General features: G+C 36.3%; 1 protein-coding gene across 2 annotated transcripts in view; it reads left to right on the plus strand.

Moving 5' to 3' along the window:
- LOC129005279 (kinesin-like protein KIF20B) overlaps positions 1–20,741 on the plus strand; it is a 155,222-nt gene that overhangs the window by 62,026 nt on the left and 72,455 nt on the right. For both annotated transcript variants that reach the window (XM_054434120.1, XM_054434121.1), the window contains exons 11-15: positions 6,291–6,435; positions 6,718–6,794; positions 7,598–7,758; positions 15,958–16,084; positions 19,142–19,327. In XM_054434120.1, the coding sequence (XP_054290095.1) occupies positions 6,291–6,435; positions 6,718–6,794; positions 7,598–7,758; positions 15,958–16,084; positions 19,142–19,327 (696 nt within the window). The remainder of the gene's footprint in view (positions 1–6,290; positions 6,436–6,717; positions 6,795–7,597; positions 7,759–15,957; positions 16,085–19,141; positions 19,328–20,741) is intronic.

A 20,741-nucleotide genomic window follows, 5' to 3' on the forward strand; every position in this document is an offset into this window, starting at 1 on the left:
CCCATTAGCTTGTCAACAACCATTTTCATGGGTAAGCGATGAGAGTAACTATGGTAGTTAATAGGTAAAATCTCAAAAGTTTCATTAACTTTTGAACAGTAATTTTAACAGGAATGAAGGGATGCACTATTTTGTTTAGAATTATAAGGACCATAACAGAAGAATTTCAATCAGAATCAGTTATTCTTCAAAAAATCCATTTTCTGTGTTTTAAATTGGTTTTTATGGGGAAATAACATAAGTTACAATAACTTTTGAACCATAATTTTAACAGAAATGGGGGGTTGCACTATGTTGTTTAGAATTATAAGTATTACCACATACTAATTTCAATCTAAACCGGTTTCTTTCAAAACTACGATTTTCTCTTATTTTACGGGGTTTTTTATGGGAAAATAACATACAATAACTTTTGAACCGTAATTTTTACAGTAATGGGAGCTCTACCATTTTGTTCAGAATTTAAAGGGCTACAACATACTAAATTTCATCAAAATCGTTCAGGCCATTTTTGAGAAAATATAATTTTTCCGTTATTTTATGGTAAAATTGACATTAAAAATCAAAATTTAAAATTAATTGAAACGCCTGGAGATACCATGGATTAGTACCTACATACCAAATTTCATTAAAATCGGACTACAGGTGAACTGTGAACACAGACATCACCTCAAAAACCACTTTTTTGGGTCCCCTGAAAACTCAAAAATTTTGACGAAAACAATACTTTCTCCATATATGGTATAGGTGGAGAAAGTAAAAAACAGTCAACTATTTACTTAAGTAACAAATATTTAAAGTACCTTTAAAATGAATTTGATCTTTTTGGGTGATAATTATCTTCAAAAAATTGTTCTAAATATTAATTTACAGTAGACTCCCTCTAGTTCGGCTTTTGTTGGATCGGCCGCCGGATGGTCCGGCCTGGTCTCAGGGGGTCAAGTCATATCGTCATGGGTGAATTGGCTTCGACATGATTCAACTTTAATGTTTAGTTTCCGGCCATAGAAGTAAACAATTCATGTCAGTTTAGTTGACAGGTGCTTCTATGGGTGGATTGTTGCATATTACCTATGTAAAACTATTTTACATAACCTCAAAAATATGAGAACATTTTATAAAAGTTGTTCGTTGGTCTAATATGTTGAAATGCAGTGTATAATTAAATATTTCGGACCATTTTTTTATGCGGTAGGTTCCCCCATTATTGCTTTGGAAACACCACGGATTATTTGATAAAAATAAATTAAAGCAAAACAAAGAAATAGCCATCGTTAGCTCAAGGTCAAGCTATTCGCTTGCACTGACAATCATCTGCTCTTTACACAACTGATGTCTGCTGTGCACTTACTTGCTATCTCACAAAAGTTTGTGATTGGGTGATTGGTAACCATGGCAACTTGTTGAATGTGTGGATGAAACCAAAGAAAGAATAGAAGAACAAAGAAGAAAGAATAAGCAGAGTTTTACATCATCCATTGTTATCTTTACCCTATTTTACGACTGTCGTTATTATCTTTAAGACTAAGTACTATGATTTTATGCTGTTTTATGAGTTGTCTAATGTTTTTATCAACATTCTTATGTTCTGAAACAACATGTAGTAGTAGCCTATGCTGACTACGGTAGCAGTAGCTTGCAGTACTAGACTTTCTATTGTTTTGTTCTTTACGTGATTTAATGCTGTACACACAGTGTTGTGTAGTTTTTGTTTTGCTTGAGTAGGCGTGATTTTAAACATTACAGTTTTTATTACTGAACCAAGGTTATTGACCTAACATATCACGATTGTGCAATACTATTATTTGTATTTTGATTATGTAAAATGCACTACATCCGGTTAGTCCGGCCGTTTTGTAGTTCGGCCAGTGGTCCGGTCCCGAGGTGGCCGAACTAGAGGGAGTCTACTGTAGTTTAAAAGCATCAAACCCTATGGGTTACTTCACTTCACCTTTTTTGTTGTTGCCCTCTCTGCACTTATATGTTTTGTGATAGGCCTAATAGCTCTGGCGAATTTCTGATTATTAAGTGGCTAAAAATGACAGTGCATTTAGGGTGAATCTCTCAATTAGAGAAAGCAGCAGTTTTTAGCTTTACACATTTTGGCAAAATCACAGTTAATTGTTTTGTTAAAATAGCATAACTATAAGCATAACCATATTAAAACTAAGCAGACTGCTGTTCTTCTCTTTGTTCAACCAAGGTTGCAACAATTTTCAAAAAAATCATACTTTTAGATTCAGATTTTAAATGAATTGGCTGAAAATTTTTTGATTATGTTGTTAAAAGGCAGTTATATTTAATTTTTACGAACACATCCGGACAACTTTTTTAAAATTTAAATTGTCCTATACAGGGTGATTGATATAAGCGTGCCAGCTGCTTTATTCGAATACTATAAGAGATATAAAAAAAGTTAGATGGTAAGTGCCTTGGAATTTTTATTTTAAAATCTAAAGCCAAGTCGAAAAAAATATTTTAGCCGCTATTTTTCCAATGTAGCCGCCAACTTTCATTTTTCTTATGGAACACCCTGTATTTTATTATGTATTCCGTTAGGAAATGTAATGTTAAGACAATTTTACTCTAGTGCTTTTTTTCATTAACCTAACCGTTTCAAAGATAATAATGGTTAAAGTTTTGATATTTTGGCATGAGAAAGAGTTTCGATAAAGGCCTAAGCAAGCATGCCGGCTGTTTTATTCGAAAACTATTCGAAATTTCTAGGGATGGACTGGTCCCGAAATTTCGGGAATTTTTCGGGAAAAAAATATTCCCGATTATCGGGACGGGATTACATTTGACTCGGGAATTTTTCGGGATGGGATTTGGTCCGATCGTCGGTGATTTTTCCGCTTCGCGAGTGCCGATAACGCCGTTATTGCGAGCGATAGGTCCGCGAACGCAGGAGACGAAGTCTTTTCGACGATTACGCCGTGACCGCGGAGTCATAACGACGATCGTGCCGTGACCGCGGAGTCATAACGACGATCGTGCCGTGACCGCGGAGTCATAACGACGATCGCGCCGTGACCGCGAGTCATACCGACGATCGCGCCGTGACCGCGGAGTCCTACCGACGATCGCGCCGTTACCGAGAGTCATACTGACAATCATGCCGTGATGGCGAGTCATACCGACGATCACGACGTGACCGCGGAGTCCTACCGACGATCGCGCCGTGACCGCGGAGTCCTACCGACGATCGCGCCGTGACCGCAAGTCATAGCCGGCGAGCCTGATGACCTTAAGTCATCCGCCCATGATGTGCTAAAGGTTGATGCGTAAGCTTCGGCCTACATCATGGGGCCCGGGTATGTCCTGAAGGATAGGTACCGGGTATGCAGTCAGGGGGCTTCGGCTCTCATGACAACAAATATAATATAATATAATAATATAATAATGACCGCAAGTCATACCGACGATAACCCCGTGACCGCGAGTCATGACGACGATCGCGCCGTGACTGCGAGTCATGACGACGATCGCGCCGTGACCGCGAGTCCTACCGACGATCGCGCCGTGACCGCAAGTCATACCGACCATCGCGTCGTGACCGCGACGATTGCGCCGTGACCGCGAGTCATGACGACGATCGCGCCGTGACCGTGGAGTCATACCGATGATAACCCCGTGACCGCGAGTCATGACGACGATCGCGCCGTGACCGCAAGTCATACCGACGATAACCCCGTGACCGCGAGTCATGACGACGATCGCGCCGTGACTGCGAGTCATGACGACGATCGCGCCGTGACCGCGAGTCCTACCGACGATCGCGCCGTGACCGTGGAGTCATACCGATGATAACCCCGTGACCGCGAGTCATGACGACGATCGCGCCGTGACCGCGGAGTCATACCGACAGTCACGCCGTGACCGCGGAGTCATAACGACGATCGCGCCGTGACCGCGAAGTCCTACCGACGATCGCGCCGTTACCGCGGAGTCATACTGACGATCATGCCGTGATGGCGAGTCATACCGACGATCACGACGTGACCGCGGAGTCCTATTGACGATCGCGCCGTGACCGCGGAGTCCTACCGACGATCGCGCCGTGACCGCAAGTCATACCGACGATAACCCCGTGACCGCGAGTCATGACGACGATCGCGCCGTGACTGCGAGTCATGACGACGATCGCGCCGTGACCGCGAGTCCTACCGACGATCGCGCCGTGACCGCAAGTCATACCGACCATCGCGCCGTGACCGCGACGGTTGCGCCGTGACCGCGAGTCATGACGACGATCGCGCCGTGACCGTGGAGTCATACCGATGATAACCCCGTGACCGCGAGTCATGACGACGATCGCGCCGTGACCGCGGAGTCATACCGACAGTCACGCCGTGACCGCGGAGTCATAACGACGATCGCGCCGTGACCGCGAAGTCCTACCGACGATCGCGCCGTTACCGCGGAGTCATACTGGCGATCATGCCGTGATGGCGAGTCATACCGACGATCACGACGTGACCGCGGAGTCCTATTGTCGATCGCGCTGTGACCGCGGAGTCATACCGACAGTCACGCCGTGACCGCGGAGTCATAACGACGATCGCGCCGTGACCGCGAAGTCCTACCGACGATCGCGCCGTTACCGCGGAGTCATACTGACGATCATGCCGTGATGGCGAGTCATACCGACGATCACGACGTGACCGCGGAGTCCTATTGACGATCGCGCCGTGACCGCCAGTCATACCGACGATCGCGCCGTGACCGCAAGTCATACCGACGATAACCCCGTGACCGCGAGTCATGACGACGATCGCGCCGTGACCGTGACGATAACCCCGTGACCGCGAGTCATGACGACGATCGCCCCGTGACCGTGTTAGGGGCATAATAATATAAATAAACGGAAAACCTCAAAATACAACCAAAAGAAAAATACAACCTTTAACCTTTTATAAACACAATTTGACACTATTCAGTAAATATTCATGCATAATAAAATACATGAAGATTACTGTTATATACACATTTCTAAAAAAATACGAAATACCATAAGGAATTTAGTAATCAATCGCGGATAAAACGAGAGCGAAAACTCAGTGGCAACAACACGCAATGGCGAATACAAGGCACTTTGTGTATGAGATCTTGACTTTTTTATATTTTTATGTTTATATTAAATTTTATATTGTTGAAAAACCAAACAATATTGTAAACATTTTTGTATGGAACTAACATGATGTATTTTGTAAATATTTTGGCGGAATAAATGCAATTTTGATTTGATTTGTTATCGAACTGCTTAACCAAAATGTCCCACGCTTTCTTAGCTGATAATCTTCCAGAAATACATTGATGTAGATCATCAATAACGCTCTGAGAAATGACTATTTTTGCCTGAGTGGTGGATTTGTTGAATTTCTCAAGTTCTCCCTTTTCGGTTTTAGTCGGAGGATCAGAGAGGGTAGGCTTTTCTCTCTTTCCCTCGACGATATCAACTGCGTCGAACAACTCTAGAACGTCCAACACTCGATCTTTCCACGTCGGCCAATCTTCTGCTCCTTTCAATGGTTTTATACCTTTCACATATTCCATTTGTAGAGCTGGACAAACTCGATCGAAAGATTTACCAAAGAAATAATACTCATGAGAAAGAAAATTACGTCAGAATAAATTGTTGTTACCGTGTGCATAGTAGACTAGATTTCCTAACACTGTTATGTACATAAAACGATGCTGGGCCCATAACCTCTTGAATTATTCTCCCAAGTGGAGGTGTTTAGGAATAATCTAAGTATAACTACGACGAAAAAACTAATTTAAACTATAAAAATAAGCAAAAGTATTTCTCATAAATCTTTATAATGAACAAATTTGGACAAACAAAAACAGACAGCTGATAGTAAAAACAACATTAACATCATCAGTATGACTATTACAAATAATAATAAAAAGGCAGGCATTTTCAACATAAAAACAATAAAGGTAGAACCTACTGCATATAAAAATGGTCATATAAACTTTTTGTGGTATTTTTGAGGTTATGTAACATAATTTAAGAGGCGTCTATTGACCACGGTTGATCGAAATTCTACTCCATGAGATTCTACTTTTTATATGTACAGCTTTAAATTCTGGTGGGGGTTTTAAGCATAGCACAGTCCATCTAGAATTTAAAACTCAATGTTTTTGGAATAACTTATTTGAAGCTTTTATTTTTATAAATTTCTTAGTTGAAAACAAGTCAACATAAATAAAGTTTTATTGATAAAAGTTTATAGTTTTTAATTTAAATTCAGTATTTGTAATATGTTGATTGTGTTTTGAAGGCATCAGCCATTGCCAAGCACATAGTTGTGCAGCAACGGAAGCCCAAGCAGCACAAACGGGACATACGACAGAGTGTGTTCTCTCAGATTGTCAAACACAATCGCAGTACTCTCATACGGTGGGACTCATGTGTCAAGCCTAAAGGTAAATATCAGCACCATAACATGAATGAAATAATTAATACACAAACTTTGTATAGCTTCATCTTTATTAGGAGACACCACATCAACTTTACAAGAAATTGGATTATAGGCTTTTATGAGAAAAGATTACTTATGCTGGGGTAGGTTTTATTATAAACTGCCTGAGGACATATAGAAATTTTAAATTTTGAAACTGGAAAACTTGAAGTTGTGTTCGATAATATTTAAATGGGACGCTAGGACATCCTGTTGTTTGGAACCAAATATGTTTTCTTTGTTTCAGCCAATGAGCTTATGCAAGAGGACATAATTGAGGAACAAAACAAAAATGAACGAGAACAGAAACAAGAACAGTATGAGGTAATCCATCAAAAAGCCTACGCATCTTAGTCACTCATAAACTGATACAAAATCTATTATATTTATTAAACTAGGGTCAATCTTTGATTTGAAACATTTATCTTCAAAATTAAAAAGATAATTAGTTGATGTTTAGTAGAATATTCAGATCTGTTGCATCTTGAGAAAATGACAACAATTTGTAAGTTACTAATTTTATAAATACAGTAAAATAAAAACCTCAATAACTCAACATTCTGTGAACCCAGATGTTGTCAAGTTTATAGGATTTCAAGTTTCCAGAACATTGAAATTTTTAATCCGGGTTTAATAAATATGAATACATAAGACTTTTTTACAAATAAGTTGGTTACTTACATGAGTATTTTTATTAAATATTAAGTATACAATCTTCAAAGAAATGTCAAATATTCAACTATTAAAACTAAATGTCAGCTGTTGACTGTCAAGGTCCACAGACTTTCCTGTCACTGGGTGTCGAGTTGGTGAGGTTTTAGGGTTTTTTTTGTGAGGTTCCATCAAATAATGAATGGTCTGTCTAATCAAAGCAAATGTGTGACCAGATTTAAATTGGACAGAACCTGACTAGAAAAGTTCTTTCCAGTACAAGAAACATAAAAAAACTTAGTATACAAAAATTAGAATATGTCATAGCCTATTTAATTTCTGTGTACGTCGCACAGTTTGTTTTCTCTTATGCCAGAGTGAATACTTCCCATTCAGGTAGGAATCTTTCTACCTCTAATTACCAACCTTCCAACTTCTAGCCTTCAATTTTATCCATGCTTCAATGTTTCTTTTAGAATCTCCTGAGTCTAGTTGAAGAGCTCAAGGACAAACTAAAAGAAGAAAAGTTAAAGCACAATGAAACAAAAAAGAATTGGAAAGATAAAGAGGAGGAAATCAGACAAGAAGTAAAAAGAGAACTAACAGAATATTTGGAGAAAGCCAAGGAGCAAGAAAAGTGAGTTTTGTTTCAGATTCAGATAATGTTTAATGTTAATGTCTAAATGTTAATTAATGTTTTCAGGGTGTATACCAACTGGGAAAACCGGGAAAAAACATTGAATGTAACATTGAGTGACCTGGAAGAAACCGGGGAAAAGCCGGGATTTTTGGAGCGATTTTGGTATTTTTATTATATTTTATCCCCGGCCCGGTAGAAGATTGCAATCCTAAAACCTGCATTTGCCCCAATCGCAGAAGACTATGATGGCGTTTCTGTGACTGTGGGAGACGAGAATGTTGTCTACACTGCAGTGGTAAATATTGATGATTTTGCCGCGATCACGGATGATGACGATGATGTTTCATTGACCTCGAGAGTCAATGATAATGTCTACATGGCCGCAGAAGATTTTTGTGATTTTGCCGTTTCCGTGAACCTCACGTTTGTTTTGGTTTTTGAACATCACGTTTCCGTTACCGCAAAAGACAATGATGACGTCTACACGGGGGCAGGAAATGTTCATGATTTTGCCGTGATTGTGGACGACAACGATTGCATTTCTGTGACCGTGAAAGAACAAATCGGATATGGCCATTTATTACTCCAAACATAGTAAAAATGGAAATAACTTAATATTATTATATTTTGAAAAAGTTAACTATCTATATGTAAACTCACCTTTCCTGAAGTAAGGTCCCATACCCAACGATGCACTAACTACGCAGTATTAACTGTATTTTTAACCGACTTCCCCACTACCAACAAAGAAGGAGGTTCTCAATTTGTTTGTGGCGATGTTTTTTTTTTCTATGTATGTTCACCAATTTCTCTGTGATTCTTTTACCGATAAGTGTGGTTCCACCACCAAAATAACCAGGAGAATTTCTATTTGGTACCTTATATATTATGTTTAAGTATAATATTTGTTTCGGTGAAATATTCTGAAAACCTTAAATATTCAACATTTGTTTTGTTTACATTTGTGCAGATTGTTTACATTTGTGCAGAGAAGGCAATAAATAATAATAACATTCCTACAGCTGTTAGTTGAAACCATTTAAATGAAGCTACAGACATTTCTTCATAAAACAGTTGCTTCACTGATCAATAAACTATTTCTTGCCATGGAGCCTTTGAATTACATTGAGAAAAATGCATTTTGTTTTAGTTACTATAAAAAATGTATTTTAACGTTTGACCTGATTTGTGTATACAGTAGGGGTCTGCGGGTCCCCGATTTTTTCGGGTCGGGTCGGGCCAGCGGAAGGCCCGAGAGACCGGTCGGGTCAGAGATTTGTTCGGGCCAAGATCGGTCGGGCCAAAAAAAATTATTATTATTTTTAAAGTTATAATAAGTAATTTTCAAAGAAACACTCTTATATATATTATTACAGAGGAATTAAAATATTAAAATTAGAATTAAATATTAAGTTTGCTCACGTTTAAGAACAAAGAAACAACAGAGCAATTGCCTTACTGTCACTAGCCAGAGCCAGTCGTCTACTGACAAAACAAAAGCCGTGACTCAACAGTGCAAAGAAAACGAAGTCAAAAGAAAGACTATTTATCCAGAGGTCCCATTTTAATTATTTATTGTTTATTCCATACCTAGTTTAAAATATATTTTAGTATTTTATTTACATAATAAATTATAAACAAAAGAAATATCTGATATAGTGTACAGATCTGTATCTTGTTCTTTTATTTTCCTATTGTCCTTTTTGTCATTCAGTAACAAAACAAAACAACACTTCTGATCGTCTGGTTAGGCATTGTATGGTCACTATTTCATTTTTTTTTTAAGTATCAAGTATCAGCAAGTCTACAAAGAGGTTAGGCCTAAATATTTTATAATTTTATTTTATGAAAGTTTTCATCAGTAAAATTATTTTTTTCTTAGGTTAGATAGAGTTTCAAAAAAGATATTTCTAAGATCCAATACAATATTTACAAGACACAAACTACCATGAATTAATTTCTTTATAAATTATCTGTAACAGTTTTATATTTTTGAATAAAGAAAATATATCTTTTTGTCTCTACTTCCTTGTTTCGTTACTTGCATTTTGTCAGCAATTGGAACAACCAGGTGGTGTAATAGGGGCGGGGGAGGGGGAGGGTCTATGACCTTGAGTGTCCCCGGGCCTGGCTCGGGTTGTGTAAGAGGGGAGGGGAGGGGAGGGGGAGGGTCTGTAACCTTGAGTGTCCCCGGGCCCGGCTGTGAGAGTGATTCATGGTTTTTTGTTTACATTCTACTACCCTTCCTTCCGAGAAAAAGACCCTACGGTTTCAAAAACATTGACTTACAGTATAAAAACATTGATTTGTGTTGCTAATTAGGGCACTATAATGTCTGCTGTCTGCTTATGTTGCCAAATTAGCATTTAACTTTCTTTTCTCTTTATTTAATATAATATTTTCTATATATTAAGAGTTCCTTTTTGGGTACCTAATAATTGTGATATTGTTTGACTTGAGTTTATGGATTTTTAATTCTTTTCATTTATTAGCTAAAATCAGTTGTTTTAGGATCTCTTGCAATACCTATAAATAACTGTGCCTATAACTGTGTATCTATAACTGTGTACCTATGACATGATATGCCATTTTTACAGTCTTTACTATAACTATACCATAAACAATGTATGTGTGCTATTTTTACTGTTTTAGAGTTATAGTAAATTAGTTTACACAATATCTTTTCTTCAATGAGTTCTCCACTTGTCATGTTGCTATTACTATTTTAGGCCCTATAAAAAATAATTCCTATGTAAAGCTGTAGGCCTACTAATGCCAATAATAGATAATTCTTTATTTATGATGATGTAACTAATAATGCTATTGTAAGTGTGAGGTTTTTGTACTTAGGAGGTAAGGAGGCAGGGAATGAATGATTCATATTGCATGGTGGAAACATAGAATTTTTATTTTCTTCTTGCTTGCAGTCTTGAAGCCAGTCCACAGGCCCTAAACTTGTGATAAGGTTAATTGATTTGTTTATGATCCTTTTATATTAAGTTCCATTACAAACTTGTTGTAATATAGCTGTTTAGATATTTCAACAGTTATGAAAATGGGAAAGAATGGCTTGATAAAAAAATTATTTTCTTCTTTCTTGCAGTTGAGGCAACTTCTAAGCTGTAAATAAGTTATGAACATGAAATAATATACATAAATACATTTTTTCCCATATGTTATTTTCAAGTAATATTAAAAACACAGATAGGAGTTAAAAAAATATAAAAAATCCGGTAATTAATAATTTTTGGCTTGACCCGATTTTGGCCCGAAACCCAAGGACCAAAATTATCGGCCCGACCCGACCCGACCTGAACCAAAAAAGTCTGACCCGCAGACCCCTAGTATACAGTAATTCTGTTATTAGTACCGTATTGAATATTCTGACTTACAAAAACATATATGTTTCAGTGAATAGCTGTATGATATTGACAAATAAAGGTGTATTGTGAAAACCAAAGCATTCGTAAAACAGGTCTAAATATAAATTAAATGCAATTATTCCTTACACGACCGAAGAAGTGTGACAGTGCATAATCGTCAATTGTCTTAAAAGTGATAAATATTTTAATTACTAAACATGCATTTGCAGATGTGGAATGTTTATTGGTATTCTCTACCCAGTTACTAGGCCTATATCATATCAATACTATTATGCCTGATTCGGAAAGTCCTAGGGGAAGATGATTTGCAATTTCGACTAGGCTATATCTTGATCAAACAAAACCACCTACATGGCTTGCACCACTTTTAGCTGAACCAATCTTTCATATGCATATTTTATTTGCAGATGTGGAATGTTTATTAATATTCTCTACCCAGTTACTATATCATATATCAATACTATTATGCCTGCTTTGGAAAGTCCTAGAGGAAGATGATTTGCAATTTCGACTAGGCTATATCTTGAGCAAACAAAACCCCCTACATGACTTACACCACTTTAAGCTGAACCTATCTTTTATATAATATTTTCCAAAGGTACTATACGTGTTAACGACCAATTTTCCACTTTTGAGGGATTTTTTAGTGCTGGTAGCTGAGGAATAACTTTCATTCCATAAGGCTTGAGACGTTACTGTATTTCTTTTTATAATGTAGAAGTACACCGATTGAAGGAAACGATGATGTCTGGCATGTCAATGTATCTAGAAAAGACAATTAGTTTTTCATTAGGCCTAATGTAATGGACAACTCTTTCCTTCTTAAGGAATATCTAAAAATGTTTATTTTCATACCCATTGATTATGTAACCTGAATAGGTGACTCAAGCAGTTTTAAAATAATGATTGTTCTGTGGAACTTTTGATTGTGTCAAACAGTTTTGCTTATCAAAAATCCTCAAGTATTTAATATATAAAAACTTATACAGTCACTAAAAATCATGAAATAATTTATTTTTGTAAAAAAATACAACCGACTTCAAACGCTCTAAAAAGAATGAAATAATTTCAATAAAGTAAACTTTTGTATTAGGCATGCTCACGTATTTCAAGTCGGTGCGGCTTAAACTGCAAATATGATTGAAACTAAATATTGTGTGTGTATTTTGAAAATTAATAAATTGTAGCTGGATAACTTAACATAAATATATAAAAAAAACATACTGAACTGTTTTGTTTATATATTAAAGGAAATATCTTCTTGTATTTTATGTTTAGGCCTACTTCAGAATAAATGCATTATGAAAATAACACACACAAATGTTCTATATGAATAGGAAAATAATTTAGTTTGATATTATGATAGGGAAAAGAAGCTAGTTTAGTATTAAAACGTTACTTTTCCAAATAAAAAACATTTAAATGCGTTATACGATTTTTAAAGATAATCGTTAATACCACTCTAATGCCGATCTCTGATTACGGTAATAAAATAACACTTAACGCATAACTATGAAAAAGACATGCAGATTAACACCTTTAGTTATAGATAGTCACCTGCAATATGGACACCCTCTTTCAATTTTGTATCAAAAATCATCATAGAGCCGCGCCGACTTAAAATACGTGAGCATGCCTAATACAAAAGTTTACTTTATTGAAATTATCATAATCAAGAATTTCATTCTTTTTAGAGCGTTTGAAGTCGGTTGTATTGTTTTACAAAAATAAATTATATGTTCCCCAATTAAGTGGTATGAGAGTTGTGTGAATGCTTCGCACAGGTCGGCTGGTAAATTCTTATAAAATTGTTATCGAACATATTTTGATCGAATTTGGAAAATGTTATTTCTTACTAACTATTAACATTTTACAAAAAAAAAAAAAAAACAATTTTACTCTCCCTGATGCAGCAAACCTACGTACTTGTAAAAATAATTCTATTTAAATCGGGAATAAATGTTATAATTTTAAGTAGACATTTCAGTGTAAATCTAATTAGTCAAATGGAAATTTGCTTAGTCTGCAGGTATGATGCGGCGGGGGTATTAAATGTCGTTACTAAACAACCATAATAAACTAGCATAATAATAATAATGCGGAAACTCTTGGCAAGCAGTAGAACTTCAGTCTGATGATGAATAAGGTTGGGACAATTATGTAACAGGATACAATGATAATTGTTTGAATTAAATAGATAATTAATTATATTAAAGGGGTTTATTTTTAACTTTTACTACATACACTGTTTCCACTTATTTAAAGGGTGTTTTTTAAAAGAATGCCGGGATTTTAAATGATTATAAATAAGTACTATTCAAGGAAACTAAACGTTTTATACGTCAAATTGAAGTTAAAATAACTAAGTTTTATTTCCCTTGTGGCAAGGGAGGAAACTTTGGCCTTGGCATGGGCAAAACAGGTGCGCGGTGGTGCCGCTATTGTGACTCATACGCTTGACGCCAGTCGCCAGTACGACAGTTTACGGCACAACAGAAGACACAGATTGCAATCTGTGGTTAGCATTGTTTAAATATATATTGTTTTGCTAAATTAAACTAAATTTAAATCTACTTGATGATAAAGAAACTTGAACCTGGTTTACTGAGTTCGTGGCACCGAAGTGTTTTGAAAAGACATTCACCTGGCCGGCTAAAGCAAGCGATGGCATAGTCGAAGAAATCCGACAATTCTGCATCAGAAGCCCGAAAAAATCGATTGCCCGGCGAAGTCTTCAGTTGAACAAACCTAAATGGGTCACTTGATGATGTTATCTATAAAATATAGAGTCGTGCCGAAAAAGATTAAGTTAAGACATCAGACAAACCCACCGATCGCCTTAAGCGTACAAACTTTTCCAGTTTCATGCTTATATAAGATTGATGAAAATCTGAATTTTATTAAGTCATTCCGAATTGTATCAAATAATTAGAAAAAAACTTTATTCTTTTCCCTTCAATTTGACGTTGAAATCATTTAATTATCTTGAATAGTCCCCGAGCAACGACCGTTTGAAATCCCGGCATTCTTTTAAAAACACCCTGTTTAATGTCTTAATCCTTTGGTAAATTTCAATATCCATTCACTAAGATAATTGCCAATGCATAGGTGTTTTTGCTAGGGCCTTTTTTATGTTATTCCAGTAGTTAAATAATACATACATACCAAATCCCATCCTTCTGCCATAATGAACTCAGTATGGGATTATTATGGTAGTCTATCAACGAAAGCACCAGCAGCGTAACATTTCAAATGCCACAGCAAATATAAATGGAAAGGAAAAGAACTAGGGAATGTCGAAGCCATAATTTTAGTTTAGGGTCCCAGTTTTTTTGGAAATTAAGTTTTAATTTTTTTAAAGTCTAGCAGCCGACGCTAACATTTTACACTAACTTTTGGTATAATACCATTTGCTTAACGTAACAGCTGTTAACATTAAGCTTGTGTGACACAAATTCAGCATTTGGATAATAATGACATGCATAGGGTTGACTTATTCATACTATGTGTAATGCTATAGTCATTGATACGTTCATTTATTTGGTAAGAGGATGACAGAGTATTTAAATATTTGGTAAAATGCTAGATATTCTAATCTATTTTTTAAAGCTGTCTTTAAAATTTTAAGTTTGTTTTAGAGCAATATAATTTGTTTTAACCATCAGGTTAGTTGATCATTCTGTGGTTTTGCCATTGATTAAAGGAAATGAGTAAGATTCTATAACCACTGATGTATATAAATTGAGTCTTCAAAGGAAAGGTTATGCAAATTATTTTTCTGTTCGACTTTTTGAGGAAAGAATAGGAAAATAAAATGTTTACATGTTTTAAATCATCTTGGAAGCTTTTTGTTTACAATAAATGTTTAACCGCTTAAACTTTGCTAGGATTAGAAATAGAAATATTGACATAACTTAAGTTTTAGTTGACTCCTCAATTCCCTAACGTAGGACGGGCCAGCAGCTAGTCACAATTAATGTATATTACGAGTTTTTAAATTTATTTTCTAAATATTGCATTTTATGGCTAAACGGTTAATTATATCGAATTACTTCTTGTACAAAAGTTGTAGATCTCTTTCTTTGGCGAGACATTCTTTACATTTAATGTTCTTAATAGTTTTTGAGTAATCGGGGAAAAACTTATTTTTAGACGCCATTTTCCAAGATGGCGGCCGTAGCACAAGTTTTTTTTTTTCGAGGACTTTTGGTATGTTATTCCGGAAGCAAAATTCAATATATGTAGCAAGTTTTACACTTATAAGAGTTTTTTTTTAGGTAATGGAGATATTTTGATTTAAAATGGCTACACTAATATATAGAGAGTTTGAATTATAGAGGTCAGAATAAATAAAATTTGAATTATGGTGGTCCCAGTTTTAAGTGTAGAGAGTTTGAGAGAACGGAGAATGGACACATTGTGGGAACATCAATAAGAGCGTCAGTTCATGTTTCAACAGGCGTATTTTTTGTTCTAAATTCGAATTACAGACTCTTACGGTGACACAGTTCGAAATGTAGAGGTTGACTTCAAATTTTGGAGATAGCAATTCAAATTATAGCAACAAAATTTGAATTGTAGAGGCTCAAGTATGTGCAAATTTGAATTGTAGAGGCTGCATCAATCGTAAAAATCACTTCGAATTATGGGTATATTATTTTTAGAATTTTAGAGGTTTTCTTAGGGGAACAGACAAACATTACTAATTATAGAGGTTTTCAATTTATCGAGGTTCGAATTAGTGAGGTTCTACTTATTATTAGCATAGTGCCAATAAAGTAGATTAAAACATCTATACGTTATTATTTTTCAGCCTAGACAACAAGAGAACTGAAGCTACAAAACAAGAGATCAACAAAGACATGAAACGTAGACTTTATTCGCCCGAAGAGTGTGTAGAAATTAAGAAACCCAAGCCCAACCAAGCAGAGCTTGATCAGGTTTGGCTATTTATCTTTAATTTTTTTATTATTTATTGACACCTATGACATATGCAACAGTAGGCTTAATCATTATTATGTAAAGCAGGTGTCGTTTCTGTTACATTTTTTAATGCCATTAGCTAAGGCCCCAAGGAGAAATAATTTTTTTTTTTTTAAGAGGTTGGCGGCCTCTTTTAACCTTGCATTTGCCCGTCCACATAGACTACAGATCTGTGCGTGGAACGTATCCAGCAAAGCAAGGGGTGAGCCGGTACAGTACAAAGGTGAACTGTATAAAAGTTAGTGACAGTGACCAGGATTAAATGAACTATTAAATGAAATTTAAATTAAATTTCAGTTAATTTAAATAATAATACAAATAAGTTTGCTTTTGGTAGTGACATTATTTCTTTATGACTTATACCGGTTCTGTTCCAATATTGTTGCCCTTAATCATCTTGTTATGCATTTTTTAAGTACGTGATTAATTCTTGGTTTCAGTTTGAACATGATTGAATATTTTTGACCTAAAGAACATTACTACGTGTGTTTGTATACGTGTCCCATTAGTTTTATCTTGCAAACAAAACATTGTTATAGCTGTAGGAAAAGGTCAGTAGTTATAAATGAGATTGTAAATACAACGGAATAAACTTACAGTGACGGCAGTGCTCTCGTATTAGCACCAACTAGCTGTGCTGCTTCTAATGGCCAAACTCGGCATAGATTGAATATTCAAGATTTTAATGAACTACAGGAGGAAAATAAACTAAATCATGGGATTTGGTCTGAAAAAGTACGTGTCGAAGTTTACGATGAAATATGTGAGCAGAAGCTACTAGTAATTATCAACATTTACGTCAAGCAAACCCTGAAAACCAAGATGAAGTGTTTGGTGGTCTTAATATTTATCAGTGTGGTGATGTGGCTCAGTTACAATGGTTGCAAGATCGAGCTTGATCCCAAGGCATGACCCTAAACCAAGCAATTGTTGATTTTGGACCAATCCAGTGCTGGGTTGACATATGTTGCAGTGACCCACGTCTGAACTATCGACAGGCTGTTTTTCGGCCCAGTATTCCCAAAAGAAAGTATGATGAGCATTAACAAAAGCTCGGTCTGGAGAAATAAACTAGTTAAATATCAACATTTGTCGTTAAGTATTACCGTTATAACTGTTTCTTTTGTTTTAGTTTGAAATGTTCACATTCGTTGAGATAAATTGTCCAATCAATAAAATATAATATTGTACTAAATTCATGTTCAATCATTTAACTCAATGTTTAGTAAATATTGAATATCTAATTGTCCGGTTTGTTTTTTTTATCCTGGAGGTCTTAGACTTAAGAGAATACACTTTTGATATAAAAGAATGTTCTTTTGTATTTTCATTTGTATACTTGTAAAGTTGAACTGTTATTCAGTTATCAGTAACCAAAATAGTAGGATCCGAAACTGTTTGGGTTGAATGTAATCACTACACTTTTTCTGTTCAAGAAAAATTAACTATACCATCCCATAGGTTTTAAGCTTAAAATGTAAATTAAGGTCTAAAAAACCCATATACAGTAGTAACATTTCTGTGTTTTTGACAAATCATTTCTTTTCACTGGGAAATAATTTGTAACTATTTTAACCACCCTAAAAATTTATTCCTAAGCACTATTCAAAATTTTAAAAATGTATGTCAATTTTAAGGGTATGAAAATGCAGTATATTTATAACGTCCACACTACTAATTTTTGCCGACTCCCATTCGCAGACTCTAGCCTAGTCAGATTCATTCCTTAACCTCAAAAATTCTAATAAACAAACAAACTTACCTTTTACTTCAAATAGTTACGAATTCTACATCTTGGAAGATAACACCATAAGATTATCACTATTTGAGTAGGTACTCATACGACAACCACTACAATATAAACAACACAATAAAAAAAGGTAGCTATTTACTTTCTCAACACGCATACAGAAGTTAAGTTAACCTCAACTGTCTGTCGGACTGTCGCTGTCGCCACTCGCTACTGTCGTTGTTCTCGTTCCTCCGTGGTGTGAGTTATGAGACCAGTGGTGCCACCTCAACCTCATTATGTGCTTAGTTCTTTAAAAAAATTCTACTAACTAAAATTCTGTTCATTCACATTGGTGCCGATCAAAAATAAAACTGTAAGAATAAGGAACGTCAACATATTCCTTAATCTAAAAAAAAAAAAAATCCTCGGGGGGGGGGGGGCAATTGCCCCTAGTGCCCCCTCTCTGGATCCGCCCTTGCACCCAGTTTACTTATTGGAGACAAGGATAACATGGGAATTTTAAATTAACATTTTTTTTCTTCGTAACCAATAACCATTAGAGGACACTTTATTATAGGCTACTAAATTATTTGTTTTTTTAAGCTCTTTAAAATTATTTATAAAGAAATTGGCAAGTTTTAAGTTTTGTGTGTCAAAAATGAGAAAACCCTATTTTTACCCCATAAAATCCCACAAAAGACCCTGTTTCCATGGTCCGATCATGCTGGTTCACAAACTCATTCAAGTTTAACCTGCCCTACAGCTTCAAGCCAAATTTCATCAAAATCGGACAAATATAAAAAATTGAACAAATAGTGTTTTTGGCCTCTAAGGGACATTAAAATGAAAAAGTATATCGGTCCTGGGCCTAGGTCTTACCCCTTAGGTATTACCTATGGTAATAGAAGTAAACATACTTCCCTATAGGGAAATTCGCTAAAAATGCCAAAATATTAGAAGTTTTAGTACCTATCTAAACTAGTCTAAAAACTTGTCTTACAAAGCCCTTAAAACGCATATAAGTAATTCAAAATTTAAAAAAAAGTGCTGAGAGACCCCCCACTCCCTCACTAGTAAGTTCCGCAAATCCTAGTCTATTTTTATGGAGGGTCTCTGAGAACTCTAACCTCGGGAACAGGTAGACAGGGCTTACTACATTTGCAAAGTAACCGATAAAGCGAACCGACTTTTATGTAAATTCTTGCTTTAAGAATAATAAAATTGTCATACTAAATGTTATTTGAGTGATAACTGTTCTAGCTAAACTATGTGTGTATTTCAGTCATTTGAAATACAAGATCTGCAAGGAGAAGTAAAATTGCAGCAGAAACAGATCGATGGCCTGACAGATCTAATCAACATCCTAAAGGAGGAGAAGAAAGAGTTGGGGATGGAGTTGGCGCTTGCTCGACTCAACTTGAGTCATAGAGAACGGGACATTACAAATCTAAAGGCTAAGATTGAAATGGTAATATTTATTACTAGTAGTACGCTTATTCTGCGCGTAGCGGGATGAGTGAACAAGAGCGCAATAATGAAAGAGCCCACCCACACCTATTTACTCCCACACAATCATAACTTACCGGTGTCACTGGTGAACGCAATAATGTTATTTGTATGGGCAAATCAACCAAATCTCAGTCAACAACAATCCTAACTTCTCGTCCATTAATTAATTAACCAAAGTCATCGGTAATATACGTAATGGATTTTCAACAGTTATCGATAGGAGGTAAATCCATCGTTCCTGCACAAAACGTCTTTTGATTAAATGAAGCCTATTTCCATATTTGTTATGAGGCCTATCATAAACGAAACTAAGCCAAACTGAACTAATCTAACTTAAATAAATTGCCAAAGCACAGTGTAAGGAATCTCCAAAAAATATCGTATTGCTTACAATGATGATTTATGTCAACGATAGCGCTATTATATCATCTAAAATGATTAAAAATCCAATAAATGCTCATCTAACTAATTAATCTAAATGCCATAAACGGTTCCCACACTCCGCACTGCTTGCATTTACCACCTCCATCGCCACTACCTACGTCGTGGACCTGTTTCCCTCTCTTCTCATAGCATTTTATTATTGCAGATACATTAATCTAACTGTCACAAAGGGTTCCCACAATCCGGACTCCTCGCCTTGACTACTCCCTTCACCACTTCCTACCTTCCTACGTCGTGAACCTGTTTCCCTCCCTTCCCATAGCATTTTTAGAATTATTGCAGATACTGTACATTATTCTAATTATCACAAAGGGGTTCTACACTCCGGAATGCTCGCTTCGACTACTTCCTTCAGCACTTCCTACGTCGTAGACCTGTTTCCCTCCCTTCCTATAGCATTTTAGAATTTCAAATAGATTAATTCAACTTTCACAAAGGGTTCCCACACTCCGGACTGCTCGCCTTGACTACATCCTTCACCGCTTCCTACGTCGTGGACCTGTTTCCCTCCCTCCCATAGCATTTTAGAATTGCAGTTACATTAATCTAACTGTCACAAAGGGTATCTACACTCCAGAATGCTCGCCTCGACTACTTCCATTACCAATTCCTACGTCGTGGGCCTGTTTCCCTCCCTTCCTATAGCATTTTAGTATTGCAGGTACATTAATCTAACTGTCACAAAGGGTTTCTACACTCCGGATGGCTAGCCTTGACTACTTCCTTCACCACTTCCTACGTGTCATGGACCTGTTTCCCTCCCTTCCCATAGCATTTTTAGAATTGCAGATTTATTATTCTAATTGTCACAAAGGCTTCCCACACTCCGGACTGCTCGCATTGACTACTTCCTTCACCACTTCCTACATCGTGGACCCCCCACCCTTCTCATAGCATTTTTAGAATTGCAGATACATTATTCTAACTGT

The sequence above is a fragment of the Macrosteles quadrilineatus genome, unplaced genomic scaffold (genome assembly GCF_028750875.1).
Source record: "Macrosteles quadrilineatus isolate MER2022 unplaced genomic scaffold, UCM_ALF_1.0 Scaffold_19__1_contigs__length_3004403, whole genome shotgun sequence".
NCBI lineage: Eukaryota > Metazoa > Arthropoda > Insecta > Hemiptera > Cicadellidae > Macrosteles > Macrosteles quadrilineatus.